Below are 27,474 nucleotides of genomic sequence, written 5' to 3' on the forward strand. Positions count from 1 at the left end.
ATGTAAAATCTTAACTCTTGAAAACATTTTTATTTAATTTGTTTTCCAGTTGCTCAATGTTTTTTTTATTGCTTTGCTTGGGCATATTTTGGTGTCCTTGTTTGCTGATTTAAACATCTGTTAAATTACTAAAGTTTGAAATTCATGTGTCATCTGTTTGCATCTAATTGCCAGCACATACTGTAGCCTTGCTGTCCATAGGAGATAGAAGTTACAGTATTCTTCTCGACAGTTTTAATCAGTGCAATTTAACATAGTGCTGCAATTTCCTTCCTTTTCAGATCCTTATTTTGATTCGCACGCTGAGGACAGTCAGTGCGACTGTCAGTGTTAGAGCTGAGCAGTTGGAGGAGACATAAAAAGAGAAGATAGTAAAAGATGAATGATAAGTAGGAATGAAGTAGAGAGGGTGGGATATAGCGATGAAGATGGGTCTACGTTAGCCCTAGAGACACATAGGGACACTGGATGGAGATTTGGTGGACTGTGGTCACAGATGCAATCTGAATCTAAAGTCCCCTCATCCTGCATCACTGCACGGGGGGCCTTGCTTCAGCCTCAAAGCTCCTTACGTAACTGGGATTTAGTTTTAAGTCTCTCAGGCACTGCTGTATTAAATATGATTAGTGGCCCTCCTGCTGCGCTCTCCCCTCCCAAGAAAGTCTGACATGACAGACGCCCACAGGCCTGCACGTGCGGCTTGGCATACAGGGTAATGTGTGTCCTGCTTTCTCTAGACATGCAAAGTGACAGCTGGAGGGGAGCAGGGCAGGGTGGACGGGTCAGTGGTTTCATTCTTCACATGTGTCTCATATGAGCAGCATTCTCTGTAGTGTTACAAGGTGGGCTGATACCCCGGTGGCCTTTTTCTGCACAGAGCAGTGTCAAGGCAAAAGCTGTGTTTCCATCTCCAGACTGGAGATATTCTTGGAATGCCTCACAGTCAGAACAAACACTGACACACTGGTCAAACAAAGTGAATTTACTTTCCTCTCTCCTCTAGAATTACGGGCTGGAGACTGAGAATCTGAAGACTCTTTCTCATAAGCTCAATGCATCGGCCAAGAACCTGCAGAACTTTATCACAGGGAGGCGCCGCAGCGGCCATTACGATGGCAGAGCCACCCGCAAACTACCCAATGACTTTCTTACCTCTGTTGTGGATCTCATCGCTGCCGCCAAAAGCCTTCTGGCGTGGCTAGATAGGTGAGATTTGACAAAAGTTTGCATGTGCGATAACTTTCAAGCATGTTAAAAGGCACTTGGATACACATAAAAAAAGTTAATGTACAGACACACACACACACACACACACACACACACACACACACACACACACACACACACACACAGACACACACACACACACACACAGACACACAAACACACACACACACACACACACACACACACACACACACACACACACACACACACACACACACACACACACACAGACTTTTTTGGGCTGATTTTGTCACAGATCTTTGCACTGTGATTGAATGTCTTTGCCCCTAGAATAATCTTAGGTACATGCTTGTGACAACAGATTTTTAAGCCACAACATTGATGTGATGGAATATTTGAATTTTGCATTTTCTTTTAATTTCCCAGTTGTTGAAAATAACCTGTTGTGCTGCTGTACTGCAGCAAATTAAATATAGAAAGACTGCCTTCAGAAAGAATAAGACAGTCTTGTCTGTCATGAATCATTGGGGCATGCAGTGTTTTGTAAAGACTCCAAATGATACCACATGCACACCAGTTTTGTCGTTGTTTTTTACAATATTTCCATGACCAATCAGCTGACAAGAAAAATGAGTAAAGGCCTTATATAAGTAGATTTTGACAGAGTGGCCAAAAAGGCACTGAGCAAGTCTATTTATATGTCGCTTTATCCCTTGCTTCTCTGTGGGATTGTGCCAATGTGTGTGTGCGTGTGCGTCTGTGTGTGTTTGATTAATTCCTAAGTTCAAAGCTGACAACATTCATAGAAACAACAAAGTGAATTGCTATTTTGTTTTCCATATAGGCAAATCATAATCTACAACAGCCGTTCTAATTAAAATTTAGCAACATTTTCATGTTCCAAATACGTCATTATTGACAGAATTACACTGCAGCTTAAATGTGACAGGTCTTTGGAGTACAGAGGTGGAAATTAAGATAAAAATGTGATTTTTAGGATGTGTACAGTGTGTATTGCTGCTCACATTTGGTATCCTTATCCAGGGTCTTTGAAGTTTTGGTAAAAAGCTTAATAGTAAACTAATCTTTACTGTAAATAAATGAATGTTGTGTTTGTGTTTGGAAATGTCTCCACAAATTGACCAATGATTTAGTCTCAAAGGAAGAATGATCTAATGGTTCATTCCAGGTGTTCCTTCTTTTTCAGGTCCCCATTCGCTGCAGTGGCAGATTACTCTGTAACCAGAAACAATGTGATCCAGCTGTGTCTTGAGCTCACAACAATTGTACAACAGGTAAACAACTGTTTTAATATAATTCACAACTCAAACCCAGTAGTTAACTTTTTATCCCAGTGAAATGTTCCAAATACCTCATCCAGACAAGAGTTCTATGATTCATGGTGAAGCCTAAATCCATTTAACTTGTCTTCATTGTACTGTAAAGTTTATTTATGCACAAGAAAAAATATAAATGATGAATACATGCGCCTACATTTTTAAGAAGCTTAAATTGAGAAAATAATGTGTGTAATGCTCAATACAGAAAAAAACTGAAGCTGCATTTCATTTAATGCCTTGTATAAACATCAATATAAAGCCTCCAATACCCTAACAAAGCTCTCATTTTTGCACAAATTGCATCCTTACATATGTCCAAATATAAATGAAATTTCAAGGCCAAACAAAAAGTAAATGAAGACACAACCCTGAAAATTCAGTCAATAATGAGAGAAGTGATGCTTAATAATTTAAGGATGGTCACTATGCGGGATAGTGTTTATACAGAGTTAAGATAAACATTTAAAAGGGAGAGAGTTGAAGGCTGATAGAGAAAGAGAGAGAGAGACATGCCTCCGCATCGGTGATTCATTTGTTTTGTTTGTGCATGCATGTGTGGGAGTGTTGGGGGGTTATAGGTGCCAAGCTGCTCGGTTTTTGCTTATATCCACCTACAGCAAAAATGCCTATAATAACTCAATTTTGACACATTCTCTGGAGGTAATAGTGTTCTCTGAATGTTCCCCAGGACTGCTCTGTATACGAAACAGAAAACAAGATCCTGCACGTGGTGAGTTGCTGACTTTATTCCACTGGATCGATTGTTAATGAAGCTACATTGCACACACTTAGATTGTACTCATGCCTAATTTGTCCCCCTCCCTAGTGTAAAACTTTGTCTGAAGTGTGCGACCACATTATCTCTCTGTCCTCGGATCCCATGGTGTCCCAGGCTGCACATTTGGAGGTTGTGCAGCTTGCCAACATAAAATCCACTGAAGGATTGGTAAGACTTTTGCTCACTCAGACATAAAAGAACCAAACTCATTTTTGGGGGAGTTTCTCATTGGTCATCGCACCCAGTCGGTCATGAGAGGATGCTCTGTGTGTTTCTGTGGTGTTACAGACAATTTGTAATTCTGTTTTTCTGCAGTTGTAAATTTATTTTAATATACTTAAAAATCAAGATGTTAAATTGTTTTTCCAGTCTTGATGAAATAAACACAAGAAAAGAGCTACCAAAGAAAGTAACGTATGAGACTACTAATAATACTGGATAATGGTGAAACCTACTAGACTAGAAACTGCAACAGCATGACGGGTGACAGTATATTGACTTCTGTTTGATTCAAATACAGCATGTACAAATTATTATGCAGCATGTGTGTCTCTCACTGCATACGCCCAGAAACATCACAAACACAGCAAAAGAATAAGAAAATAAGAAAATACAGGCAGGGGGCAGAGTCTCTGTAGATACATACACCATCACACACTTGTAGTGGGTCATACTCGTAAGTTATTATCTAGAGGGATTATTTTTGTATGAGTCTATACTCATAGCAATCCTCTATAGTATACCTTTAAAGGGCTAGTTGACCCAAATTACAAAAAGCATATTTGCCTCTAGTGGTAATGACCCATACAGATAGTTTTGGTTTTATTTGCCCCATGTGTTGAGATAAACATATTTCCCCAGTACAATACAGATGAAAGACATTTTATTTCTGTTGTTCACAGTGTTGAACATTTTTCATTAAAAAATAAACAGAAACAGTTTCCAAGTCTCTGGGTTTTATCCACAGACCTGGATGTTAATGGTTTTCATCTGGTCATCCAGAGTAACTGGGATATTGTTTCTGGAAAGACAAGTGGCTGTTGAATTTTTAAATTGGCACTTTAAACAACAGTCGTGGTATCATTTCACATTTCAAAGTAAGTACGAATATTGAGGCGAAACACTGCCTGCTGCTGCTTTGTCCTATATCTAATGAAGCTGATTGCAGCTGTCCCAAAACTGGGTTTCACTGAGCTGGTGGGCATATGAGTCAGCTGTTGAAAGGCAACATGAAAAGAACATGTTGGCCATGTTAAAATGATGAAATTTCAAAGAGCTGAAATTCAACAGCTGACTGCGTACACGCTTACTTTTTTGACACACTGTAGATACTGTGTGAAGTAACATAGAAGACACTTATTTTTGCAGCCACAGTATAACCATCGGCCCTTTGTTGGACTCCATCTTCGCACTGACCTACACTCAGACACAAGCGCCCTGCTTGGGGCCACAATAAGAGCCCCACCCCCCACACGAATGCTAGCAGGGGGCATGAAAGTTCTCTCATCCGTTCAGTGAGACCTGAACAGAACAGTGGGCCAAGTGGCCTAAAAATAAACCTCTTAAACTCAAGACTGGCATGCTGCTCCTGTGTATCAGTTTGAGTGTACTCATGCACATCTGTGAGTGAACGTGTGTGTGTGTGTGTGTGTGTGTGTGTGTGTGTGTTTGTATGTAATGCACTTCCGACCCCTTTTAGTGAAAGCTTTGAGTTTTAGCTTTCCTGCAACAGACAAACAGTATTTGCAGATAAATAATCCCCCATGTTTGATTCAATCTTCTTGGAGGAGAATTTGAGTGGGACTGGCTACAGGACATGACATTAATTTGCGTCGCGTCAGGTATTTTTGTAAAGTATAGCCATGTGACCTTCCTGGGGTTGTTAAAACATTTGTCTGTTGAGGCAGATGCTGGCTCAGTATGAAAAAAAATCCACTGGAACTCAACAAGAATTGAGATAAATTCAGGTTCCTGTCCTTTCTTGCTTGATAATCAGATTAAAACATATGCAGGGTCATAGCATATTTGCAAATATGCCATGACCCTGGTCTGGTCTATAAATGGCTGTGTGACTTAGCTAAGATACACTGTGTTTAATGAGCCTTGTTTTAGAGTTTGTTTTAAAACGTTAATGTAAATGTATGCTCCTGCTTTCTTTCCACAGGGCATGTACATCAAATCAACATATGATGGCTTGCATGTAATTACTGGGACAACAGAGGGAGTAAGTGTCTTATTGTTCACCTACTGTATGTAGATATTCACAGTTAAATGGTGCAGCAGTTTATGACTCTGCTTCTCTGTGTGTCTATCAGTCTCTGGCTGATCGCTGTAAGAAAATCCATGCTGGAGATGAAGTCATTCAGGTCAATCATCAGACAGTGGTAAGACCCTACTTTTTGTTCTCTGCGTAATTTGATATTTTTCATGTTTTCTGTCTGAAGTTGTTCTGTTTGCATTTGTGGATTGATTCAGTAAATTTGTTTCATTTATGCAATCTTGTTTGTATGCCCTTAGATTGTGTGTATGGTGCGATCGTGTATGCATTTCCTTTATAAACTTTCATGTGTGCTGCAGCACATCCACTGTGTGCCACTGCAGCAACACTAGACATGTTACTGTCTAAGTGGCTGCTCTGACTGGATGAGTCTGTTGCTTCTTGGCTAGTTGAATGGTCACTTGACATCACTGAACTTGTGCTCACAATAGCCCTTCAGTCAGGTGGCACCTTTGTAGGGTTATCAACAAACTGAAAAAACTTTTTTTTTTCACTTATTAATTAGATGTTTTCTCAAGACTGTATGGGCACATGCATGGACTGTGCCTTATTATATCTATCTCACATTCTAATTAGATGTGTTGTTCATTAGAGCAGGACTTTCCAGTTTTACAATTATTTGGTAGGTGGCTGTGGCTCAGGAGGTAGAGCGGTTGTCCTCCAATTGGAAGATTAGAGGTTCAATTCCCGACTCCTCCAGTCCACATGTCAAAGTGTCCTTGGGCAAGACACTTAACCCCAAATTGCTGTGCCAACGGTGTATGAATTCTCCCTTGTAAGTCGCTTTGGATAAAAGTTTCTGCTAAATGTAAACGATGACCTCACATTATTTTTTAGCGTTGCACCACCCAACTTTAGCAGAGCCCAAAATAACTGAAAACACTTGTGTGTACAGGACCGGTGTAGGTACCAGATCAGCTCAGTTTGCTCGAGGTCCTAGCTGGTCCTTGTGGTCTTTATAAGTTAGCTAACGTTAGCAATTTCAGCTATGTAACGTTAATTGGCCAACTAATCTAATTCAAGAATACTGTTCTACAAAATGCAATTACTTATGTTTGTTAGTCAGGAGTTAGTGCGTGTATTATTTTGGAGACTTTATCTTTTTTTCGGGTTCTAGCATACATGCTACAGCTAAGTGATGCACTGATAAATGATTATGGATGGAACTAGCGCTCCAGAATTATTGTTCCACATGTCGAAGTTAGTGTATTTTTTTATTTATCATTTGACAGTAATTGTTTTGGTCATAGCATATTGACAAAACATTTTAAAATTAACAATCAAAATTTCAAGTTTGTCTTCTTTTTTCTTTTTTTTGGTAAGGTACCCAGGATGGCTTTTGCCTTTTCATTTCCTCTAACCCAATCACCATACTCATCAATGCTCTACCATGTTCTGACTGTGATGTACACTCACTGATAGATGCTTTTATATTTTTCTGGGCGCAATTTTAGTGCCACCCAGAGGCGGCTGCTTGTGCTGGCCATAGGAAGCGCCCCATCCCCCTTTGTGTGTGTGTGTGGGTGTGTGGGGCTTCTTCAGTGCTATTTGCTAAAGTGTACGTTGCACTGTATAAATTCAATGGAATTAAAAACAAAAACTTTCTGTGGTGCACAATCTATTTATAGCACCCTTTGTCTAAAATAATTGCTACTTGTGAGCACAACAGCAAAACGTATGATAATTACACAGCTCAAGTCAGGTTCATTTCAGTCCGTCAACTCACCCACTGAATGCAACCGTTTTTAAAGAGAATAAGTGCAAATGCAGAGTTTATTTTGTTGTCAGGACTCTTTCATCTAACTGTGAGGTGTTATTTAAAGGTAGGGTTAGGGTTAGGGTTACTTGAGTATTTCAATTTATGCTCCTTTATACTTCCACTCCATTCCATTTCAGAGGTAATTCAAACTAGATCCACCTCGAGCAGCTATAACAGTAAAATGCTGCTTACACTGATGCTTCAGTATTAATAATTATGTCCTGCTAGTCAATGCACAGACGTCTGATAATAAACTGGACAACCACCATGTCTGCATGTCAGTTTTTCAACAGAATATCAGGAATTGTAATGTCCTGTGTTTCACTGAAACTGGGCTAAATCCTGGTATACTGGACAGCAGCATTCACTCAGGTGACTTTTTTCCTGTATACCGATCTGACAGAACGGAGGATGTTGTCAAGGTAAAAGGAGGAGGTGTGCTTTATGGTGAAAAAGGACTGATGTGACTGTTGGAATATTAAAATGCTATCCCGTTCCTGCTCACTATTACCACATCATTACCACAGCAGTCTCTATCACACCCACATCCACATCCCACCACAGGCAAGTACACAGGCTGCATGTCAGTCTTTGCAAAGACTTGAACTGCGCACAGACTAGTACTCCTGATGCTGTGCTCATTGTAGCTGAAGTTATGCTTTATCAACATAATAGACTGCCCCATAGGGAGAATAAACCTTCTGGATCACTGCTACACACCATTCAAAGATGGTTACAGAGCAGAATTGCTACCCATGTTCGGGAAGAGCGAGCACGCAGTCATCTTCCTGAGGTCAAAGTATGTAAACACAGTACTATACAGTCTGCACTACATAATGCAGTCTGGTGCATGTTCCAGAATACCACTGTTGATGTCATTGACCACTTCAATGGATTCACTGAGTCTGTGGTGGATATAATTTGTGAAACAACAGAAGCAACTGTACCCAAAACTAAAGTTAAATCATATAAACCATGAATAACCACAACCATCCGAGATGCCATAAACACACACGCACTGCAGCCTACAACTTTGGGCTGTTGTTTGGAAATATGGCCAATTATAATGCAGAAGCCTACACTGTAAGAAGAGCAACATAGTGCTGATGTGTCTCTAGTAAGTGAACTAAATCACCTTTATGCTTGCTTTGAGGCCATCGGCCGCCAGCAAGCAAAATCAGCTGATGCAGAGGTTAATGGATGGGTGGGTGCACCTTTCATATCTACCACCCTTTCTGAGCATGGTGTCAGGAGGGCTTTCAATTAGTGAACACCAAGAAAGCAGCAGGACCAGATGGTATCAGTGGGTGGGTCCTCAAACTATGTAAAAACAAGACCAGCCTGACTGACTACAGCCCAGTCACCTCTGTAGTGATGAAGTGCTTTGAACAGCTGGTCAAGTATACATCTGCTCCTCACTATCCAGCACACTGGACCCACTATGGTTTGCCTACTGTCCCAACTGATCAACGGAAGGCGCCAGGGCACACATCCTCTATACCACCCTATATCACCTGGACAAGAAGGGGGCGTTGTGAGATTATTGACTACAATTCATAGTTAAACACGATAATTCCAAGCAGGCTCATCACAAAGGTACTATGCCCCCTTAATATCAATGGGTCAAGGGTGGACAGCTTCAATAACCCTGGTGTCCACAACACAGATGGCCTCACCTGGGTGCTACATACTAACTCAGTGATGAGAAAGGCAAGGCAAAGACTGGTTTACCTCAGATGCCTGAGAAAAAATTCCAGGTATGCCCTCAAATACTGAGGAATTTCTACTACTACACCATTGAGGGTTTTCTGACAGGGAACACCACTGTCTGGTACGGAAAAGATAAAGGATAAAAAGGATATATAAAGGATATTTGCACCAGGATCTACAAGAATAAGGCTAGAAGAATCATCAAGTATCTAACCATCCAGATAACGGCCTTTACTCCCTGCTGTGAAGAATGTTGCTCCTGCGAAGAATGTACCAGATACACTAGGCTCAAGGAAGAGCTTCTACCTTCATGCCACTTAGATCCTAAATGAGATCACTGCCTAAGACTGCCTCCACCCATCCAATCACACACAATTCCAGGATGCTGGAGTGGTAGTGGAGCTGGAGATGTCCCACTGCTGCAGCACCAAAAACGAATAAGCATATTTCTCTAAAAATTTGAACTATTAATTAGAAAAGTTCATGATGGTTTATTATTCATGAGCATCCTGATTAAAAACACTGCTGTTGGATGGATGGAACTACAGGGAACCCTTTATAGAAACAATGTGATATTGCGCTGAACACTAGATCTGTGAAAAGGTCTTAATTATAACACAAAAAGGCATCTTCAGGCTTGCAAGACATTGAAACAAACTTTGGGTCCTAAAAAACAGTACTATGAAAAGAGGAGGTGTGTGAAAGAGTTCAGGAATGACTAATCTACAATTAAAGCAACTAGGAGAAGTTCAGCAGAAAGACATTCAAAATATTCATTGGTTTTCAGCATCCTTCTCCATGCAAAGCAGACATACTGTAAGAAAGGCTTCTAAGGCAAAGGATGTACATCAACCAAAGGAAAATTAATTTAAAAAAAATCCTCAGGGGTAAAAGCTGCCTATAACACGTGTTATAACTTCATGTTATAACACGTGTAGAGTAAGCTAAAGAACTGGCACATTATTCGGTGCTGTTGAGCACAGGATTGGAAAGCTGTAAAAAATGAAGACAGCATGTCAGAAATAAATAACTCCAGGCAGCAATGATAGATTGAACGTCTGGTGGAATGGTCAATAAATGGGGAAGGCTCCAAACACATAAAAAAGCTCCATGCAGGACAGTAAATTTAACACTGGAGAGTGCTACCACAATCCTTAGAGGAACTAGTGACACAATGTTTCATAAGAAACACCTAAAGGGAGGACATTTCTTAACAAAAGTAGAACTGTAAATAGCTGAAAACAAATTGAGAATCAGGGACACTTTAAATAAGCAATCTGTTTTGGCCAGACACAGCAATTCAATCTTTGTATTATGGAATAAAGCATGCTTTTGATTCTAAAAGTGTTTCTGCCTACCTGTCTCTTTAATGCACTCTCTTTGTGTGAAGGATTTCTGTGTTGTCGCTGTCAAGGTGAAAAATTACTTGGAAAGGAACAAAGTGATTGCTAGGTCAGTGCCTGAAAAATGCCAGCTTTCTCAGGCTGCCTGGAATACACAAGATGTACTGAAATTCAGTGCAGTCAGCCAAGCAAGAGAGGATATTTCCTCCCCAAACTGGACCTGGCATATTTAGTTCAGCAGCAGACAGTGTTTCTCTGGGCGGGGTATTTTTTGTGCCAAATGTCTTCAGAACTGGGTTAAAGACTATTTACAAGGCATGCAGATGTTTAGGACACACAACATCGAGGCTTAGCACAATGTGACAGCGTCTGCAGATTGATATAACAGGAGCTGTACGAGCTGCCCTTTGGCATCCAACTTTGCATTTAACATCATCAACACGAAACACAGATGCTGTAGAATATGCTGCGGTTCCCGGCCATCAGGATCCATGTGTATTATTAAAAAAACAAGTAAAACAATACCTTGAATAAAAAGCCTGTGTGGCAAGCTGAACTTCAGCATAAAATGGGAAAGAAAAGTTAAAATTATGTGCAAAAAGAGACTGATTAACAGCCACAAAGTATTTGAAAGGTCAAATTGTATTGAATTGAATCATTGTTTCTGTGGTGAGTAAACTTTTTAACTTGCGTTTGTTGTGTGCTAGGTGGGCTGGCAGCTGAAGAATCTGGTGAACTTGTTGCGTGGAGACCCTGCAGGTGTCACCCTGACGCTGAAGAAACGCCCACAGAGTACGCTCACCTCAACGCCTGCTCTGCTCAAGAACATGAGATGGAAACCGTTGGCGCTGCAAGTATGACTGCTTCTTTCATCCTCCACAGATTTGTTGGTGCATTCCTGTTTCTGTATGTGAATATGGATGTGCATCACAGTGCTATGTTTGTATGTGTGTATGTGTCTGTGCTTCTGTCCCTTTTCATGTTAAAAATAAGACTGGACTGACTTCTGACACAAGGCCCCAAAGTGAGCCAGTGAGCCAAGATATAAAATAAACAGAAAAGTACAAAGTGAAGATGGGATTGGCACAACTAAAATAGCATCTTTAGAATACAATCTAATGCAAGAGCCCTGAAACAGACAACATCTGTAGAGCTCATAATGTTCAGTTTCTTTGCAGGGATAATTTTGGTATATGAGCTGGTATTGCTATGGGGGTTGCACTCTATTGTACAGGTTTTGCTTCTATTGCATCCACCCCTGTTAGGTAGCACAACTTGTTAATAATCGGTTGACGCTTCCAGCATCATTCATTCACAAGTTGACATTTCAGCCCTAAGTGGCATCTGTTGTCCTACTTTGCCCAAACCAATTATATTATTAGGATTGTGTGCCTGAGCCAGAATGGGTGGAAATGAAATGAGAGGGATGTGTATTAATGTAGCCCAGCCTTTGAGTCCCAGGCCAGAGAAAATGTTTTTTCCCCCCTGAGGCCCTGAAGCGCAGCACCACTCAGCCTCCTCCTCCCTCTTCACATCTACACATTCTTCTTCTCTACCTAAATCCAATTTGCTCTCCTGCTGGCATTTTTAAGGACAGAAAGTTGGGGGGGGGGGGACATATAAATTAATGTTTTCTTTTCTGAAATGTGACTAAAATTAATAATGTTACGTTATTGAAGAAAACATTGTGCTGTGGAAGCCCTGCAGTGGCTCTGACATGCATAATGGTCTTATGATGGAGCACAACGCCCGATAATACATCTCTGATATTAGTCAGCTGTGAGTTATGCAACATATTAGCATAGTCTGAGCAGTGACAAATTAGTATGCCATCCCTGAAAGAATTTCAGTTCTTACACATTTAATAAGCTCTGAAGCGTTTTTTGGATAAATCTATCAACGTCAAATGTTTTATCACTGCAAAACAGGCATCCTGTGATTGAATTACATCTCTATTGCCAGTCAAGTTAAGCTGGTGACTTTAGTTTGATATAATACATGTTTTCAAGAAGTTAATATTTTGTTATAAAGATAGCAGGCATAATCTATCTCCATGTACTGCATTAACAGACTATGTAGGCTATGACCAGATTTTCCTTGACCTGAATGAGGGGGATGACTGGACTGCACACCAACCTGTCTTCTTGTGTGCACCAGTTAGAACTGGAGCATCAGAAATGTACAGTACACTGCTCATTTCATGGTTGAGATGCTCAGCGGCACAGCATGAACCGAACGAACCGTCCCTGACTGACTGACTGAACTGCTGCGAACTCCAAATTTTCAATGTGTCAATCCTTGTAACTGTTCCTCTCTCTTTCTCTCTGTCCTGCTGTCTCTCTCTCTTTCACACACACACACACACACACACACACACACACACACACACACACACACACACACACACACACACACACACACACACACACACACACACACACACACACACACACACACACTCTCAAACACATACACACACACACTCAATCACTCACACGCAGCCAATCTTCCCTCAGAGCCCCAGCAGCAGTGTCGCCACACCCACCAGCACTTTAAGCACTCCATCCAGGAGGGGTAGCTGTGCCCTGCAGGACCTCTACATCCCCCCTCCTCCAGCAGAGCCCTACACCCCCAGGTGAACACACACACACACACACACACACACACACACACACACACACACACACACACACACACACACACACACACACACACACACACACACACACACACACACACACACACACATACATAAAACATACAGTGCTTGTTTCCCAAATATTAAAGGTACCCTGTGGAGTTTTTGACCACTAGTAGTGCTGTGGAACAATGTTTTTACAAATGGCATTGCGATACACTTTCCTGCCCACAAGTTACAGGCCTGAAACACATGCAATGAAGCTTTGCAGTATGCCATCATAGGCACAGTCCTGCCAATGTTCTCAAACTATTCCAATCTGATCTTTCAGTGATCTACAAGTGGCTGTAATAATCCAAGAAACACACCAGCAAAGGCAGAGAAGAACACTAGCTAGCAAACCTGGATTTAAACAATGTACCACTTAGATTATTAAATATTATATAAAAAGTCTGCTTTGCAAATGTTGCATTAGGAAGGAAATGAATTCAACACTATTGTTGTTGTCATGGATACACATGGTGATAATAATAATAATGATGATAATAACTTTTTTTTATATAGCACCTTTAAAAAAAGAGTTTACAAAGTGCTTTGACAGACAAAGCAACGGCAGTGCAATACAAAGCAAAGACACATGACACAGAAAGCAATAACTAGGCCGACATTGAGAAGACGACAGTAGAAGACAATGTAAAACAATAATGAGATGATAAAAAAATTCAAAGATGATGAAAAGACGATAATGAGATGACATCACATGAAAGCAAAACTGTAGAAATTAGTTTTAAGAAGTGATTTAAAAGAAGTTACTTATTCTGGGAGTCTTACTGGATAATAGACTATCATTATATCCTCATCCTTTACGATCTCAAAACATGGCTGTTTTTGACTGATTACATGCTGAATGTGTAAAGTTTCCACCCTACAGAGCAGTTTGATGTTGCATTTTCTTTTCTTTTTGTGTACTAGTTGAAATAATTACTGACATTAAGTTACCTCCTGCTTTTCCTTTACCACAGAGATGACAAGGGAAATCTACAGGGGGATGATCCTGTGTCGGACGTCCATGTCGCTAAGGGATCTGAGTCACCAAACTCCTACCTGGACCAGGAGTGTAGGCAGCGATTTCCTCTGGTGGAGGAGGACGCTATACTGTACTGTTATGAGTATGACCAAAACCAAGAGGTGTCATCAGTCCGCAGGGGGAGCACTCCCACTTATGGTAAGACTTTGGCCCTGTTAGACAACTGTAATCGTGAGAGCCAAGAGCTCAAAGCCCTGCAAATTTGACATCTGTATGTTTTTTTGAGACGTCTGCATCTGTTTGATGTGTGTGTGTGGGCAACTGTGTGATATTGACGTTCCCTGTGCCTCCTTGCTCCAGGCAGGCTCAGGCCCATCTCAATGCCAGTGGAATACAACTGGGTGGGAGACAACGAAGACCTGGCCAAGCTGAAGAGAGACAGCAGGAGAGGTGAGTGGGTGGCAGTGGGAGAGAGAAAAAAAAGGGTGGCAAAGAAAGGAGGGAGAGACAGAGAGGGACAGAGGGAGCTGAGGTGAGTGGGTGGATATCTCATAATATCCTCACCCTCTCAGATCTCTGAGCCAAAAAGTACAAGGATGAGCTGGCCTGTCAAAACTGATAACATGCCAGATATCAGTTCCTGCCTCTATCTCATCCATACGTTCATAATCTATCGCTGCTCCTTTTTCCCATTTCATCCTTCTCTCTCTTTCTTTCTTTTTCTCTCTTTCTCTGTGTTTAGATATGAAAAGTTCGCCGTTGCTTTGGCAACTGTAGGAATATATTTTCCTGAGATTTTTACATTTTGTTGGTGACTGTTGCACTAGGTGGTAAATGGAGTGGGCGGAGACTGAATTGCTTTATTTCAGTCTCAAAGAAAGATTTGAGTGATGTGTTTGTTTCCTTCAGGGCTGGTGGTGATATGTTGTTCCTTTGGGCTTTTTTAGAAAAAGAAGATATGGTGCTATATTTATCTACAAGAGACAGCATTTGAAAGTTTTGAGGGCTTCCTGCCTGACAGTCTTCCTTTGTAGATATTAAAAATGTCTTTCATGCCTTTTTTGAAACTGGTATGTGGTTAAATGTCCCTGGTCCAGGTAAAAGAAAATGAATTGACAAGCTTCTTCCTTAGGTTATTGAATTGCTGCAGCATCATGAAATGCAGATGCATTTTGGGGAACTGTACAAAGCATTAAGTATGTAAATGATTGTTTGTTAAAGTTTGATTTCATGAAGTGCGTGCAGTACTGAGTTTGCCTCTGTCGTTCCCCTGCAGAAAATTCCCTGCTGCGTTTTGCGAGTGAAGACAAAACGCCGGGGGAAGAGTTCCTTCTTGGACGCAGCCTAAGTCAGAATAGGAGGAAGACAGAGAGGGGAGGCAGCCCCACCCATTACACACTCGTCCCCGCCCTCCAGATGGAAGTCTCTCTGTCCACATCCAGCTCTGACTCTGCCTCCCTCTACCATGTCAGTCCCTTGTACCTGTGTGATCATCACTGAAAGTCAAATTTTTTTGTTGCAAGATAGCATAGAAGCGGGAGCGCTGGGGTCCTCTGCATGTCGTCACTCTCTTTTGCTTTGCAGGTGTTTGAACGATCATCACTGCTGTCAAGGTCAAAGAAGAAGAGTAAAAGTAGGAATAAGTGGTTTCACTTGAGCACTCACATGTACTCACACCCAAACATGAGCAGGTGTTTCATAAGGCGTGTTTTCTCACCTCCCGTCTGTTCTGATCCCCTGCTGGTGACTGCAGCTGGAAGCCCCATGTCTTCAATCAGTAAGCGGCGGATTTCCTGCAGGGACTTGGGTCAGGGGGACTGTGAAGGCTGGCTGTGGAAAAAGAAGGATGCAAAAACCTATTTTTCACAGAAGTGGAAGAAGTACTGGTTCATTCTGAAAGGCACGTGCCTGTATTGGTACATGAATGAGGAGGTGAATATGATTTTGAATTTTTCTCTAAGCTTTAAAAAATTCCAATTTTAAAGGCTTTTTTTATATTAAAGGGGCAATTTGATTTAACTCTGGTATTGCTCATCACAGGACGAGAAGGCAGAGGGCTTTGTCAGCCTCCCAGAGTTCAAGATTGATCGTGCCACTGAATGCAGAAGGAAATTGTGAGTACTTTTTTCTCCAAGCTGTCTAGATATGCATTGCTTTTCTATTTATTTTGTAAAAATGAGACAAAACTGGATACAAATTCTGTCAGTGCAGAAGTAATCTTGTGCAAAACGGTTTTTGGCAGGATATAGAATTGGCATATATATTGAATGACTTGCAGTGTTGACCATGCAAAAAGACAATTTACAGAGGAGGCCTAACTCACAAACAAAATGCACTCACCCTATCAACTAGCATAATTTAATGCTATACCAGTGGGACAGCAGATGCATACATTTATGCCTTTATTATAATTTTGTGTAGGATATGAATTTAAATGAGTTAAAGAACAAAAAACTAAAAGAGTAGAAGCTGTAGTAATACTGTCATTGTCATGAGAGTAGTAGGAGCTAGCGCCATTTGCAGGACAAAGCAGCCAGTATGAACAGAACAATATCTTTTTAATCAAGATTCAGGCATGCAGGCACAAGACAGAACAACCAAAACAGAGGATCCAGAACCAGGGTTTAAATACAAACCAAACTGATGAGGGGATGAGGAAGCACAGTTGGAACAGGAGAACAGGAAAGGAGCTGATTGGCTGGAGAAGACACAGGGAGCAGAGCAGGGCTAACAAGGGTGATGCAGGGAAGGTGCGGAGGGAAGTGTGGAGGGAAAAGTAGGCTGAGGACACAGGAGGAAAAACTGAAAACAAGAAACCCTGAAACACAATCCTGTTATCTATCCAACAAGCCCATTGTATCAGAGTCTGAGAGCAAAGTGCTGCAAGTCCATTCAATAATAAACTCTAAAAGGCACTATGAGATGGCAGCAGCAAAGTCTGAAACAAAGACAAGGTGTGTACAATTCTGATTCATGAAAATAACTTAAATACATGAGTAACACTTAATCCACTCAGTCCAGTCTTCGGAAAACAGGGAGAAAAGTCTGAGAGCATCCGGTGGACTTGTGGATAATGGCAGGATCATAGAACCAGACTGTGGCAGGATCATGAAAGCAATACAGTAATAGAATAGAGTTATAAAAAGTTAGATTATAAATCATACAACAAGAAATGTGTGGATCACATTTAATATTTAAGGGATATTGTAAGCAATTCTAAGCATAAGCTGTCATGGCTTACTGGGATACATCATTAATGTTATTAATAACCTGTGCACAGACACTTCTTTTTATTTGGTAGCAAATAGCTGTTATTACATATGATGGGTTTTTTGTTCGCTAATTGGTTAAAGGATAGTTTCGCAGTTTTTCAAGTCTGTCTCACGTTAAGCATTCCCAATATTCATACTGGTTCATATCATGTCTTTTTTAGTAAAAATGTCCCTCTTTGCCTCTCAGTGTTTCCCAGTTCAGCTGCAGTGGAAGGATAGTAACAAAAAGAGGGAACTTGGCACTAAAAAGACAGTAACTTGAAAACTTAATTACATGATTTGACTAATTTGGATGGCCGAAGCTTCAAATTAGCGTCAAATAAAGTTTTTAATACATTTTTGCACGCAGGGAAGCTTTCTGAGTTTGTCCTCCATCCCTTACATTGTAAGTGCATTATGAAACCATCTCTTAATATCCAATATGAACAGAAGGAATGATCACAGCAAGGAAAACATGCCTCAGTGTTCATTTGGGCACCTGACTGTTGTTTTAAAACAGTGAACCTGTCCTTCGAATGCCAGCAAATACAGTAGCTTTTACAGTGGTGTTTTTATGACAGCCTTGTGACTTATAATCTATGTATATTTATCTTGATTATGCAACCCAGCTTTCACACCGTGGATGCAGGATTGTGTTTGCAATGCACGCTAATGAAAATGACTCAGACTTTCTTACAGCTCCCAAAAAAAGAAGCACAGCAGTTCATCTTATGATGCAAAGTCTTGCTGTTTTTGCGTCAGTCTGGATTACTGTTTGTGTGATCGCATGCCAGTTTATCCTGGTAGTCTTCTGTATTCATATGTTAATGTATGCTATATATCCCCGTTCTTCTGCTCACATACGATTAAATATACTCCTGGTTCTCTTTCAGCGCTTTCAAGGCTTGCCATCCGAAGATAAAGACCTTCTACTTTGCGGCGGAAAATGTAGACGACATGTCCCGGTGAGTTAATGAGGCAGTGATAGTCATGCTGTTAACTCTCTCAGTCCCGTTGCAGCCACATTTAAACCCCCCACTGGCTGGAAACTGAATCCCCCTACTGGACTGCCCACTCTCCTCGAAGCAAAGCAGTTGTGTAAGATGATTGATCAAACAGGGAGACACACACACACACACACACTCAATCACAAGATGTTTTATTGGATGTCAAGCTGCTGTACGTCATGACTGTTGTTCTCCCCCACAGGTGGCTAAGTCGTCTGAGTATGGCGGTGTCAGGCTACTCCGAGCAGGAGAAAATTCGACAGGACCAAGGTGAGATTAGTCACAGATTGCACTGCAAAGCAGTCGTTGTCTGCTTCACATCACTCGTCAACAATTATATAAAACTGGTGATATTAAGCAGTGGGATGTCAAGCTGTTAATGTTAGATCAAGGCATCGTATATAAATACATAATGAGCAATGCATAGATAATTGTTTTGCCTAGTCTTCACTTAGTTAGGTTTTAATTTGCTACCACAGGTTCACAGCAGTCACTTCCCATCACAGTATATCTGCTCCTTCTGCTGCTCTATATAATAAATGCTGGAAATAAATAGCTACAGGCTTCATGACTTTAACACCAGACCAACAAAAGAAATCTACTTATGAACACATTTATTTCACTGCTTAGGGTGAGAAAAACTTGAAAACAATGTGTATCAAAATTGCTGTGGATACTCGGATCATGTCAGGTGTATACCAGAAGATTCAGACTACATGCATCTTAGCAGAGGAAAGGCTTGATGTCCATGTCTGCTATAATGAATACATCAGTTTTTTGTTTACCTAATTTTGTACACTTGCTTCAAAGAGACGACTTTGGAACCTTTAGTCTTTTTTTAGTTGCTACCTGTATTTGTCCTGACTATTTACATTCATTTCAATATATTTTATGTATTGGTAGCTGTTACTCTTTTCTTTAGGCTCAATCATACCATCTCCCTATCGCTGTCAGTCAGAGGGATTATGAGAAAATAAATGGGGAATCAAAACACTTAAATCTTGAGTCATCTTGTATAACCTGGAAAAACCAGACCTCATGTGGAGAATTCGTAGGTCTTATTTCAGGAACAGCGGCAGAGGCTTTTTAGCGACTCTCTTGCGGTGTCGCTTCTATTTCACATCTCACACAGAAGGCGTGCTTGTTTTTCTCATGTTCTGGCATTCTTCGGCTTCTTATACACGAACAGGAAATAATGTAACTAACCTTTTGTGCTATTTAGAGAAGCCTATGTAGAGACCTTGCAAAGGTGGGTGGGTGAGAGCTGCTTTGTCATTGGATTTATGAAGGAGGGGGGAGGGGCTTTTCTAAGTTTCTAAATTAGACCCTTAACACCTCCAGAAGATGTAACAGGAAGTTCTTGCATCTTTGATTCATCCTTTCTCACACACACTCTACATCATGTTGTCTAAATCACTCCTACACCTCAGCGACACTGTAGCTACACCTGTCAGAACACCTGATCAGTCTGACCTGAAGCATTAGTTCAAAAGCTAACTCAGAGACTGGACACATGAATTATTTGTTCCAGCTGCCATAGTCATATAAGCCATGATAAGCTTAATTTTTGCTCTTGTAAAATGTTATAAAAAGATATCTGCTGCATTTAAACAGCTTGGTTTTGATTCTGATAATATTAACATGACACAGTCTGTTTGTCCACAACAGATTACTGGAGTGAGAGTGATCACGAGGACATGGAGATGCCCCCGATGCCCAAACAGGATAGTCCGCCACCACCTTATGACACCTATCCCAGAGCGTCTTCAGTGAGTCTATGAGCCTGTAGTTTAATTAACAGACTAATCTCGTTCATTTCTTACTAACCATCTGTTTGTATTTAGGTGAGTCCCTACATGGAACCGAAACGTAGCCATCTCTCCTCCTCTGACACGTTCCAGTCACGTTCGTCTCATGAGGAGTTCCACTCTGAGCCTCAGGAAGGCGGCAGCAATAACGGCATCTCTCCCGGGCAGAAGGCAAGCAGCCACCGAAACTCGTGGCAGGACCAGATGGAGAGCAACACGAGGATGCACTACCTCCAGACGTATCCGATGGAGGAGACCCTGCTATCTGAGGATCGAGAACAACTGGCAATGGAGTACCGCAGACAGTCCACCCTACCTGCACAGCGCAGCCTGCTGCAGGAACAGTACAGAGCCCTGCCTCTGCCCCTCAGGTCCAGTATGGATTCAGAAGCGGGAGGGAAACCCCGCAGCTTCACGCTACCCAGGGATAGCGGGCTCCACGCTATCCTGGCTGCCACTGCTGGTGCAGCGGATCATAGAGAGCCTCAGCACTACCAGCTGGAGAGGCCAAGAGACACAGGTCAGACACCAGGAGATGGAAGATTCAGAACCTGTGTTTTACACCTTTTCACATGCACAAAAAGCATTTCATATTTAAAATCATAGCAATTTTTGAGACTGCAGTAGAGCTGAATCAAAAACAACTTCAGTCTTTTAAAAAACAAAAAAACACTCACTAGTTCCAGCTTTGCAAATGTGAGATGTTGCTGCTTTTCTGTATTTTATATCTTTGTAAATTAAATATCTTTATGAATTGGACTGGTGGTCGGATAAAATAAGCAATTTGAAAACATCACCATGAGCTTTGAGACTTGTAATGGACATTATTTACTATATTTTTTATTTATTTTAGACTAAAGGATTAATTGGCTAATTAAAAAATTAAATGATAAAATTGATAATAATTAAAGTTATTGTTAGTTGCAACCTTACGTTACGCACTTAATGAGATTTTAAAATTTAAAATCTCACACTTGACCTTAAGATCATCCTGATATCTCTTGATAGTAAGACCTTCCCTGCTCACTATTACAATATATCAGTATTTCACGTATTTGTATTTTCAGGGTTTTTCTGTAAACAAAGCTGCTAATCGATGGTCAGAGTCAGCAAATGTCAAAGGTTGAATACTGGCTGTTATTTCTTTATTGGATTGGATTTGAAGCCAGCCCATTTGCTGTCCCTTGAAGACCTCCAGGGCAGTTGTCTAAGTGAGATAAAATTGAGTGTCTTATTTGAGACTGATTTGTCTTGGCAGTCGCACTCTATCTCACACGCTCATGCTCACTCTTTCTCTCTGTCTTTTTTTTCCTTCCCTCTCTCTCTCTTGCCCGATCGAGATGTCACTGTGCCTGCGGGCAGTGTTTGGATGGTGAAGCGAGGAGGAATCCTTTCAGTCCGTGTTAATGTTGAATTCTGAACAGGATAAAGAAACACGCCCAAGGGTCCTTGCTTCTTGTCCTCATTTATCTATTTGCTCTTCCTTTCACTCTCTCCACCACTGCCTGTAAAGACTAGAGAGGAACACAAAACAGGCGGCAAATAAAGCATGATACATTTCAAAGCACAGCCCCAAAGCTTCAGAACGCACCACCCTCCTTCCAAAACCCAAAATAGAGTGACGACTAACAGATTCAGAGCTCTAGTGTAGAGTTAGTATCATGCCAACAGAGGGCAGTGTATGTAAACAGGAAACAAGGAGGGTCCTGGTGGTTTATTAGAATGATGCATTAGCTGTGTATCCAGTGCTGAAGGTTCCTGGTCTCCCTAAAGAAAAACACATAATGAAAGATTTAAATGATTTATTAAAAAGAACAGAAATGTGGATCCAAAAGTAAGCATGCATTGTGCGCAAGGAGAGGAGGATTCAGATTGCGCTCACATACAGTAGTTCAAATTAGTGTGATTTGAATATGTAGGGAAATGGGGAAAATACTTCAGACATAAATTGGACTTCAATAACTAAAACACAGAATTAGTACATTTCTGCCTTGCTAATTTTATTTTAGTGTTTTATTATAATGTTTTTTATTTATTATTGTACATATCTTTCATTTGTTTTAGGAATGTTGTAACTCAGTGTCTCAGAATGTTAGGTAGGTTTATTTTCATCATCGATAAACTTCTGATTATTTACTCGATGAATAGAATAATCGTTGGTCTGTAAAACATCAGGGACATGTGCTAAAATGTCTTGTTTTGTCCGACCAGCAGCCTAAAACCCCAAAGATATTGACTATAATGTGAAGTCAAGTAAAATCAGCAAAGTCTGTCATTTGAGAAACATTTAATTTGGGGAATTTTTTGCTTAAAAAATGACTGGAACGATTAATCAATTATCACTATAGTTGCTAATTGTAGTTGTTAATTTTCTGATGATTGGCTAATTGATTAATCGCCTAATAGTTGCATCTCTAAAATTGATTTCACATCACAGCTGATCACTTATTTGCTTATTTGGAAGTAAACTAAAGGGCCAGTTCACCCAAATTACAAAAACACATATACATCATTTAGTTATAGGTTTTGAAGTTTAGAGAACTCTAGACTATCTAGACTTGTAGCATGCAATGCTGTGCAACCCACACACACACACACACACACACACACACACGCACACACACGCACACACACACATACACAGAGCTTCAAAAATCACTTTCCCCTCCTGCCTGTCAACTTGCTTGATTTTTGAGACTTCTCATCAGCCACTTGTTAACTTCGGGTCTTTGCCATGACATGCTGGGCAGGGAGCACACAACTGGCTCGTGTGAACGTGTGGGCAGGCAGAGGTTGCCTACAGTTTCGTACAGTGAAGTGATGAGAGATTCACTACAAGATAAAATATCTTGTTAATAAATCTTACCCTTTAGTTCAGTTTGCTGTAACGTTTTTTGTCAATAATTGCTTGTCTTTGTTGCCAGGCCATGTACGGGACTTCAGGATGCAGGCAGACTCTCTGGGGGATTTGTACCGTGCTCTGGAGCAGACCAATCTGTCTACCTCGGCCGAACACAGATCAGCCAGCCGCCTGGAGTACAAGCGCTCATTTGTCCGCAGAGTGAATGACCCCCTACTCAATGACAAGCTCCACCGACTCCGGATCCTCCACAGCTCACTTAAGGTACGACCACATATTTTTTTGAGCATTCACGTTCCTCCATATCTGTGCGTTTTATTATTTCATTACTAATTATTTCTTCCACCTCTTTGCAGAATGTCCCTCTTCAAGACACAAACCGGCCATTAGGTTTTTAGGGTGAGCTTGTGAGGATCAGCTTGTCAATGAATCCTCGAACGTATCACCTCTGCCTGTGCATAACGCAGCCGGCATCCTGCTGCTGGAGATGAAAGGCACCGGAAACCCTCTTTCACCTGCTCGGCTCTCCATCTCCCCTCCTTTCACTTCTCCTTCAGCCTCGCTCACCGCGCAGGAGCACAGAGACTCGGTGTCTCTCTCCATCTGAACTCTCTCTTCTTCTTCTTTTTTTTTTTTTTTTTTTTTTTTTTTTTTTTTAAAGATGAGGGCTTTCTCAAAAGGCAAAGAAGATGGTTGACTTGATAAAATAAATACAGTCTCACAGGGTTTATAACTGGAAAATAAGCACTTTGTGTCCGTGTCAGAGACTTGCTGGAGAGTTTTGTAACTCATCGCTCACATGCATGGCCACTTCTTGTCGCTTTTGTTGAACCATTTTGAAGATCACGTTGGAGTTGTGTACAGCCCCGTGATGGAGGATTTAAAGCTATTTTGGATGTACACAACATTTTGTTATGCATGTGTGTATGATTGTTCCATGAGTGTACAGGGTGTTAAGCATATAAATATATATATATACATATATATATTTAATATTACGTTACTACGGCAACAGTGACTACACAATGTTTTGGGGTACTTATACAAATTGTAAATCAAGTGCTGTGCCTCAGTGATTGCGAATGTACATTGTACTTTTCCAAGAGAGACGATACAGAAAGAAAACTATTCCACAAAACAGGAGCACAACAATATAACGCTTGGCAATAATGAACCAGTATTGTAAATTACAAAGGAATGATCAGACTAGTCGTCTATTTTTGTATGCATGCTGTCTACTTGATTGTTTGTAAAACAGTTTTGTATTTCTAAGTGCGTCTGGAGAATACTGGTGTCAACCTCCCCATCCCCACCACTATCCCCTAAACAACCACCACAATGTGTTTTTAAGACTTATTTTAACCCCCCCACGAAAGCTGATTTATTTTCAAGTGGTCCCTGCAAAAAAGAGGAATTACTGTGTTTATTAAATGTTTAATGTACAAGCATGCTTTGTATAACTAAAACACATTACCATGCCATCTGAAATTGACTGACATTGCACAAGTGTGCCATATTGTAGCTACATTACTTTTATATTAAATAAAGTATGGCATGGGCACATGTAAAATGTTTTCTTAAATTATTTTGTTTCTCATGATCATTACTGTTGTCCAACACTATACTCTACTACTAGGGAGCCCAGCAAATGTTGACTCAGCAGATGGTAATAATAAGAATATGCAAACAGTACACACACACACACACACACACACACACACACACACACACACACACACACACACACACACACACACACACACACACACACACACACACACACACACACACACACACACACACACACACTCACTCTGTACGGAGCCTCAGGCATTCTTGTAGGATGTAGTATATGTTTTTATTAATAAAGAATAACACAGAAGAAGACCAACACAGAAAACTAGTGCAATATCTCCAGTGTAGGTTTGTAAAGCAATATCCAAAAAACACAGATGAAACCTGTCAGGGTGAAACAGGAACATCACTGTTTCCACATGCAGAAAGGTAGAAACCATCAAAACTTTGCTGCAGTTTAGCAGCAGGGTAAGGCTCACTCCCATGCAAAAAGAATGACAGGACGACTGCACCATGTTGCCACAGCTAGATTTTTAATACATAGACAACATACATTATAATCTGTTTTTACATCATCCTGGAACAAAACATGTCTTCTAGATATGTGAGGAAGGTGACTAATGTAGTGTGAATTCTTGGATGATTTGCAGTGATTCTGATTACCAGAATGAAGGTGAAGATTAAGTGTGAGAGGATGTAGGTGGCAGTAGCTTTTACATCAGGTCATAATTTTCATGGAAAAATAACGTTTTTAAAATGTGACTTTGTTCACAAAAATGAAAAAGCATGGAGACAAGATTCTTTTAGTTTTGTCTACAGGAAGCAACTTTCTTTGTCTGTTTAGTCATTTTCTTTTCACTTTATCTTATTCATTATTAGAGAAAAGGAGTGACTCTGTTTTGGTTGAACCTTTATCTTTGTGTTCAGTCTTCCACAATATAATGAACACAGAGAGCGGTAGGGAATACAGCACATAGGACAAATTTAATTTACCAATTTTTCACAGTCACAGTCCCATTTCTCTACAGATGTTGAACTGTATTATAACCATGATAATACTATCTTCTCTCATAATATGAGTAATGTAGGAGGTCTTGGAGATATTAATTGTCCTCAGTTGGCTTTTGAGTAAGATCCTTCCATCAGTTGCATTATGTCAACAGTAGCCCAAGAAAAGAATTAAACTAGAAATGCAAATTTGGATGCTACTTATTAGAATTAAAGGAGAATCTTGTGTAAATTACTGCAAGTGTTTTCATAAACACACAGGATGAGGCACAAGTAAAGAATCAGATAAATAGTCATGCAGTCTGAATGTAAGCACTGCCACCAAACAAAGTCACTATTATGAAACTCAATACATTAAATGCACAAAGCCTGAGTTTCAGCATGCTAATGCTCCTGGAACAAAACATGGCATGACATGAATTCAACTATCTAAACTAATTTTTCTTAGCACTGCCTGATCTGATCCTGTTTTAGTAGCAAATGTAATTAATCAACAGGGGGAAACAGGAGTTTATGTATGTCATGTGTTTCCAGAGGCATCAGTCGACACAGCACAATGCAGGACACACTCTAAATGCACAACAACAGCTGCTCTGTTGGCTACATTATTTGCACTTGCCTGTTTTTGCTGCTGAAAAGCCTGAATAGTCGCAGTCTTATGGCTTGAATACTCAAACCGTAGATTGTTGGATTAAGAATGGGTGGAAATATCAAAAAGTACAGAGATAAAAACAACTTGGTTTGGTAAAGCATACCACTACTGTTGAATCGACTTTGTGCTATTTCAAAAAAGCACCCAATTGAGTAGTTAGTAATTGCTAGCAGGTGGGGGGTGCAAGTCCGGAGAGCTTTCAGCTTGGATTTGCTGAATGAAAATATACATATTCTCAAGATGTGTGCATATGAATAAAAGATCATGATGAGCTGTGGAAGTGTAAACAGAGCTACAGATAGCAGGCCAACTATGTTAACAACTGACGTATCTGTGCAGGCAAGTTTCACCAGTAAGTAATTAACACAGTACACATTTTCTATAGTTCTCTCACAAAACCGCAGCTGAAGAGTTAAAATGAAAACAATAAGAAATGCCAGCATGGGGAAAAGCCATGTAAAAACAATCAGTTTCACAACTCTGTGTGACATGATTGTATGATAAGTCAGTGGAAAACAAATGGCCATATACCTGTCATAACTCATCGCTGCTAGAATTGTGAATTCAATGATGGCATATGTGTGTATAGTGTAAATCTGTATCTGACAGAACTGTAGAGAGATCTCGTGTGAGTGTGAGAGCATGTTGCTCAGCACTGCTGGCAGTAAAGCAGTGCTTCCATAAAGACCATTCACAGCCAGGTTACACAGGAGCAGGTACATTGGCTCATGCAGGGTTTTTTCAGAATAGATCACTCCAATTAAAACTACATTTTCAGCAACAATGGTCATGTATATAATCAGGAACATGCAGAAATATACTGGCTTCAGGTCATCCATTCCATAAAAATCAGCCAAAATAAAATATGTCACTTCAGAAAAATTTCTCATGCTGACACAAATTAATTTAAAAACATCTGATCTCACCAGTATATACTTCACAGTGCCCACTCAACAATTGGAGATCAAATGTGTGTGCTGACCCCACACCCCACCTGCACATAACTGCACTGAGCAGCAATTATACTCTGCATTTCTACTCTTGTGAATTGAAATTATCATGTGTTCCAATTTGCTTAAATGTATGCTGAGTAATTTCCTATCCACTCATCACGTGATTTCAATGGCAAAAGTTGAACTGACATCTGCAATCATTTTACCTCTATACTTAGTGTTTACTTTGAGATTATCCTTTGAGTTTGAGATGCTTAGGCTACACATGTTTCATCACAATTACACCACAGTCATTTATT

General features: G+C 40.5%; 2 protein-coding genes across 2 annotated transcripts in view; one reads left to right on the plus strand and one right to left on the minus strand.

Moving 5' to 3' along the window:
• The window catches only part of LOC133993919 (connector enhancer of kinase suppressor of ras 2-like), a 28,714-nt gene extending 5,329 nt beyond the window's left edge, over positions 1-23,385 (plus strand). The window contains exons 3-22 of the mRNA XM_062433057.1: positions 1,004-1,206; positions 2,378-2,483; positions 3,217-3,258; positions 3,355-3,474; positions 5,471-5,530; positions 5,622-5,690; positions 11,104-11,250; positions 12,898-13,031; positions 14,057-14,259; positions 14,422-14,511; positions 15,338-15,528; positions 15,646-15,694; positions 15,815-15,993; positions 16,102-16,175; positions 18,206-18,277; positions 18,522-18,589; positions 19,988-20,088; positions 20,164-20,647; positions 23,052-23,251; positions 23,344-23,385. Coding sequence (XP_062289041.1) covers positions 1,004-1,206; positions 2,378-2,483; positions 3,217-3,258; positions 3,355-3,474; positions 5,471-5,530; positions 5,622-5,690; positions 11,104-11,250; positions 12,898-13,031; positions 14,057-14,259; positions 14,422-14,511; positions 15,338-15,528; positions 15,646-15,694; positions 15,815-15,993; positions 16,102-16,175; positions 18,206-18,277; positions 18,522-18,589; positions 19,988-20,088; positions 20,164-20,647; positions 23,052-23,251; positions 23,344-23,385 — 2,634 coding nt within the window. The remainder of the gene's footprint in view (positions 1-1,003; positions 1,207-2,377; positions 2,484-3,216; positions 3,259-3,354; positions 3,475-5,470; positions 5,531-5,621; positions 5,691-11,103; positions 11,251-12,897; positions 13,032-14,056; positions 14,260-14,421; positions 14,512-15,337; positions 15,529-15,645; positions 15,695-15,814; positions 15,994-16,101; positions 16,176-18,205; positions 18,278-18,521; positions 18,590-19,987; positions 20,089-20,163; positions 20,648-23,051; positions 23,252-23,343) is intronic.
• Positions 23,386-26,170: 2,785 nt separating this feature from the next.
• LOC133994398 (olfactory receptor 52L1-like) lies at positions 26,171-27,112 on the minus strand. Its single transcript, XM_062433645.1, has one exon. The coding sequence runs from the start codon at positions 27,110-27,112 to the stop codon at positions 26,171-26,173; it is 942 nt and encodes a 313-aa protein (XP_062289629.1).
• Between the last annotated feature and the right edge of the window lie 362 nt (positions 27,113-27,474).

This window comes from Scomber scombrus, chromosome 14 (genome assembly GCF_963691925.1).
Source record: "Scomber scombrus chromosome 14, fScoSco1.1, whole genome shotgun sequence".
NCBI lineage: Eukaryota > Metazoa > Chordata > Actinopteri > Scombriformes > Scombridae > Scomber > Scomber scombrus.

Bases quoted from the DNA above. Each gene is read 5' to 3' on its own strand.
- LOC133994398 (XM_062433645.1), bottom strand. From the start codon at position 27,112: ATGAGAAATTTTTCTGAAGTGACATATTTTATTTTGGCTGATTTTTAT.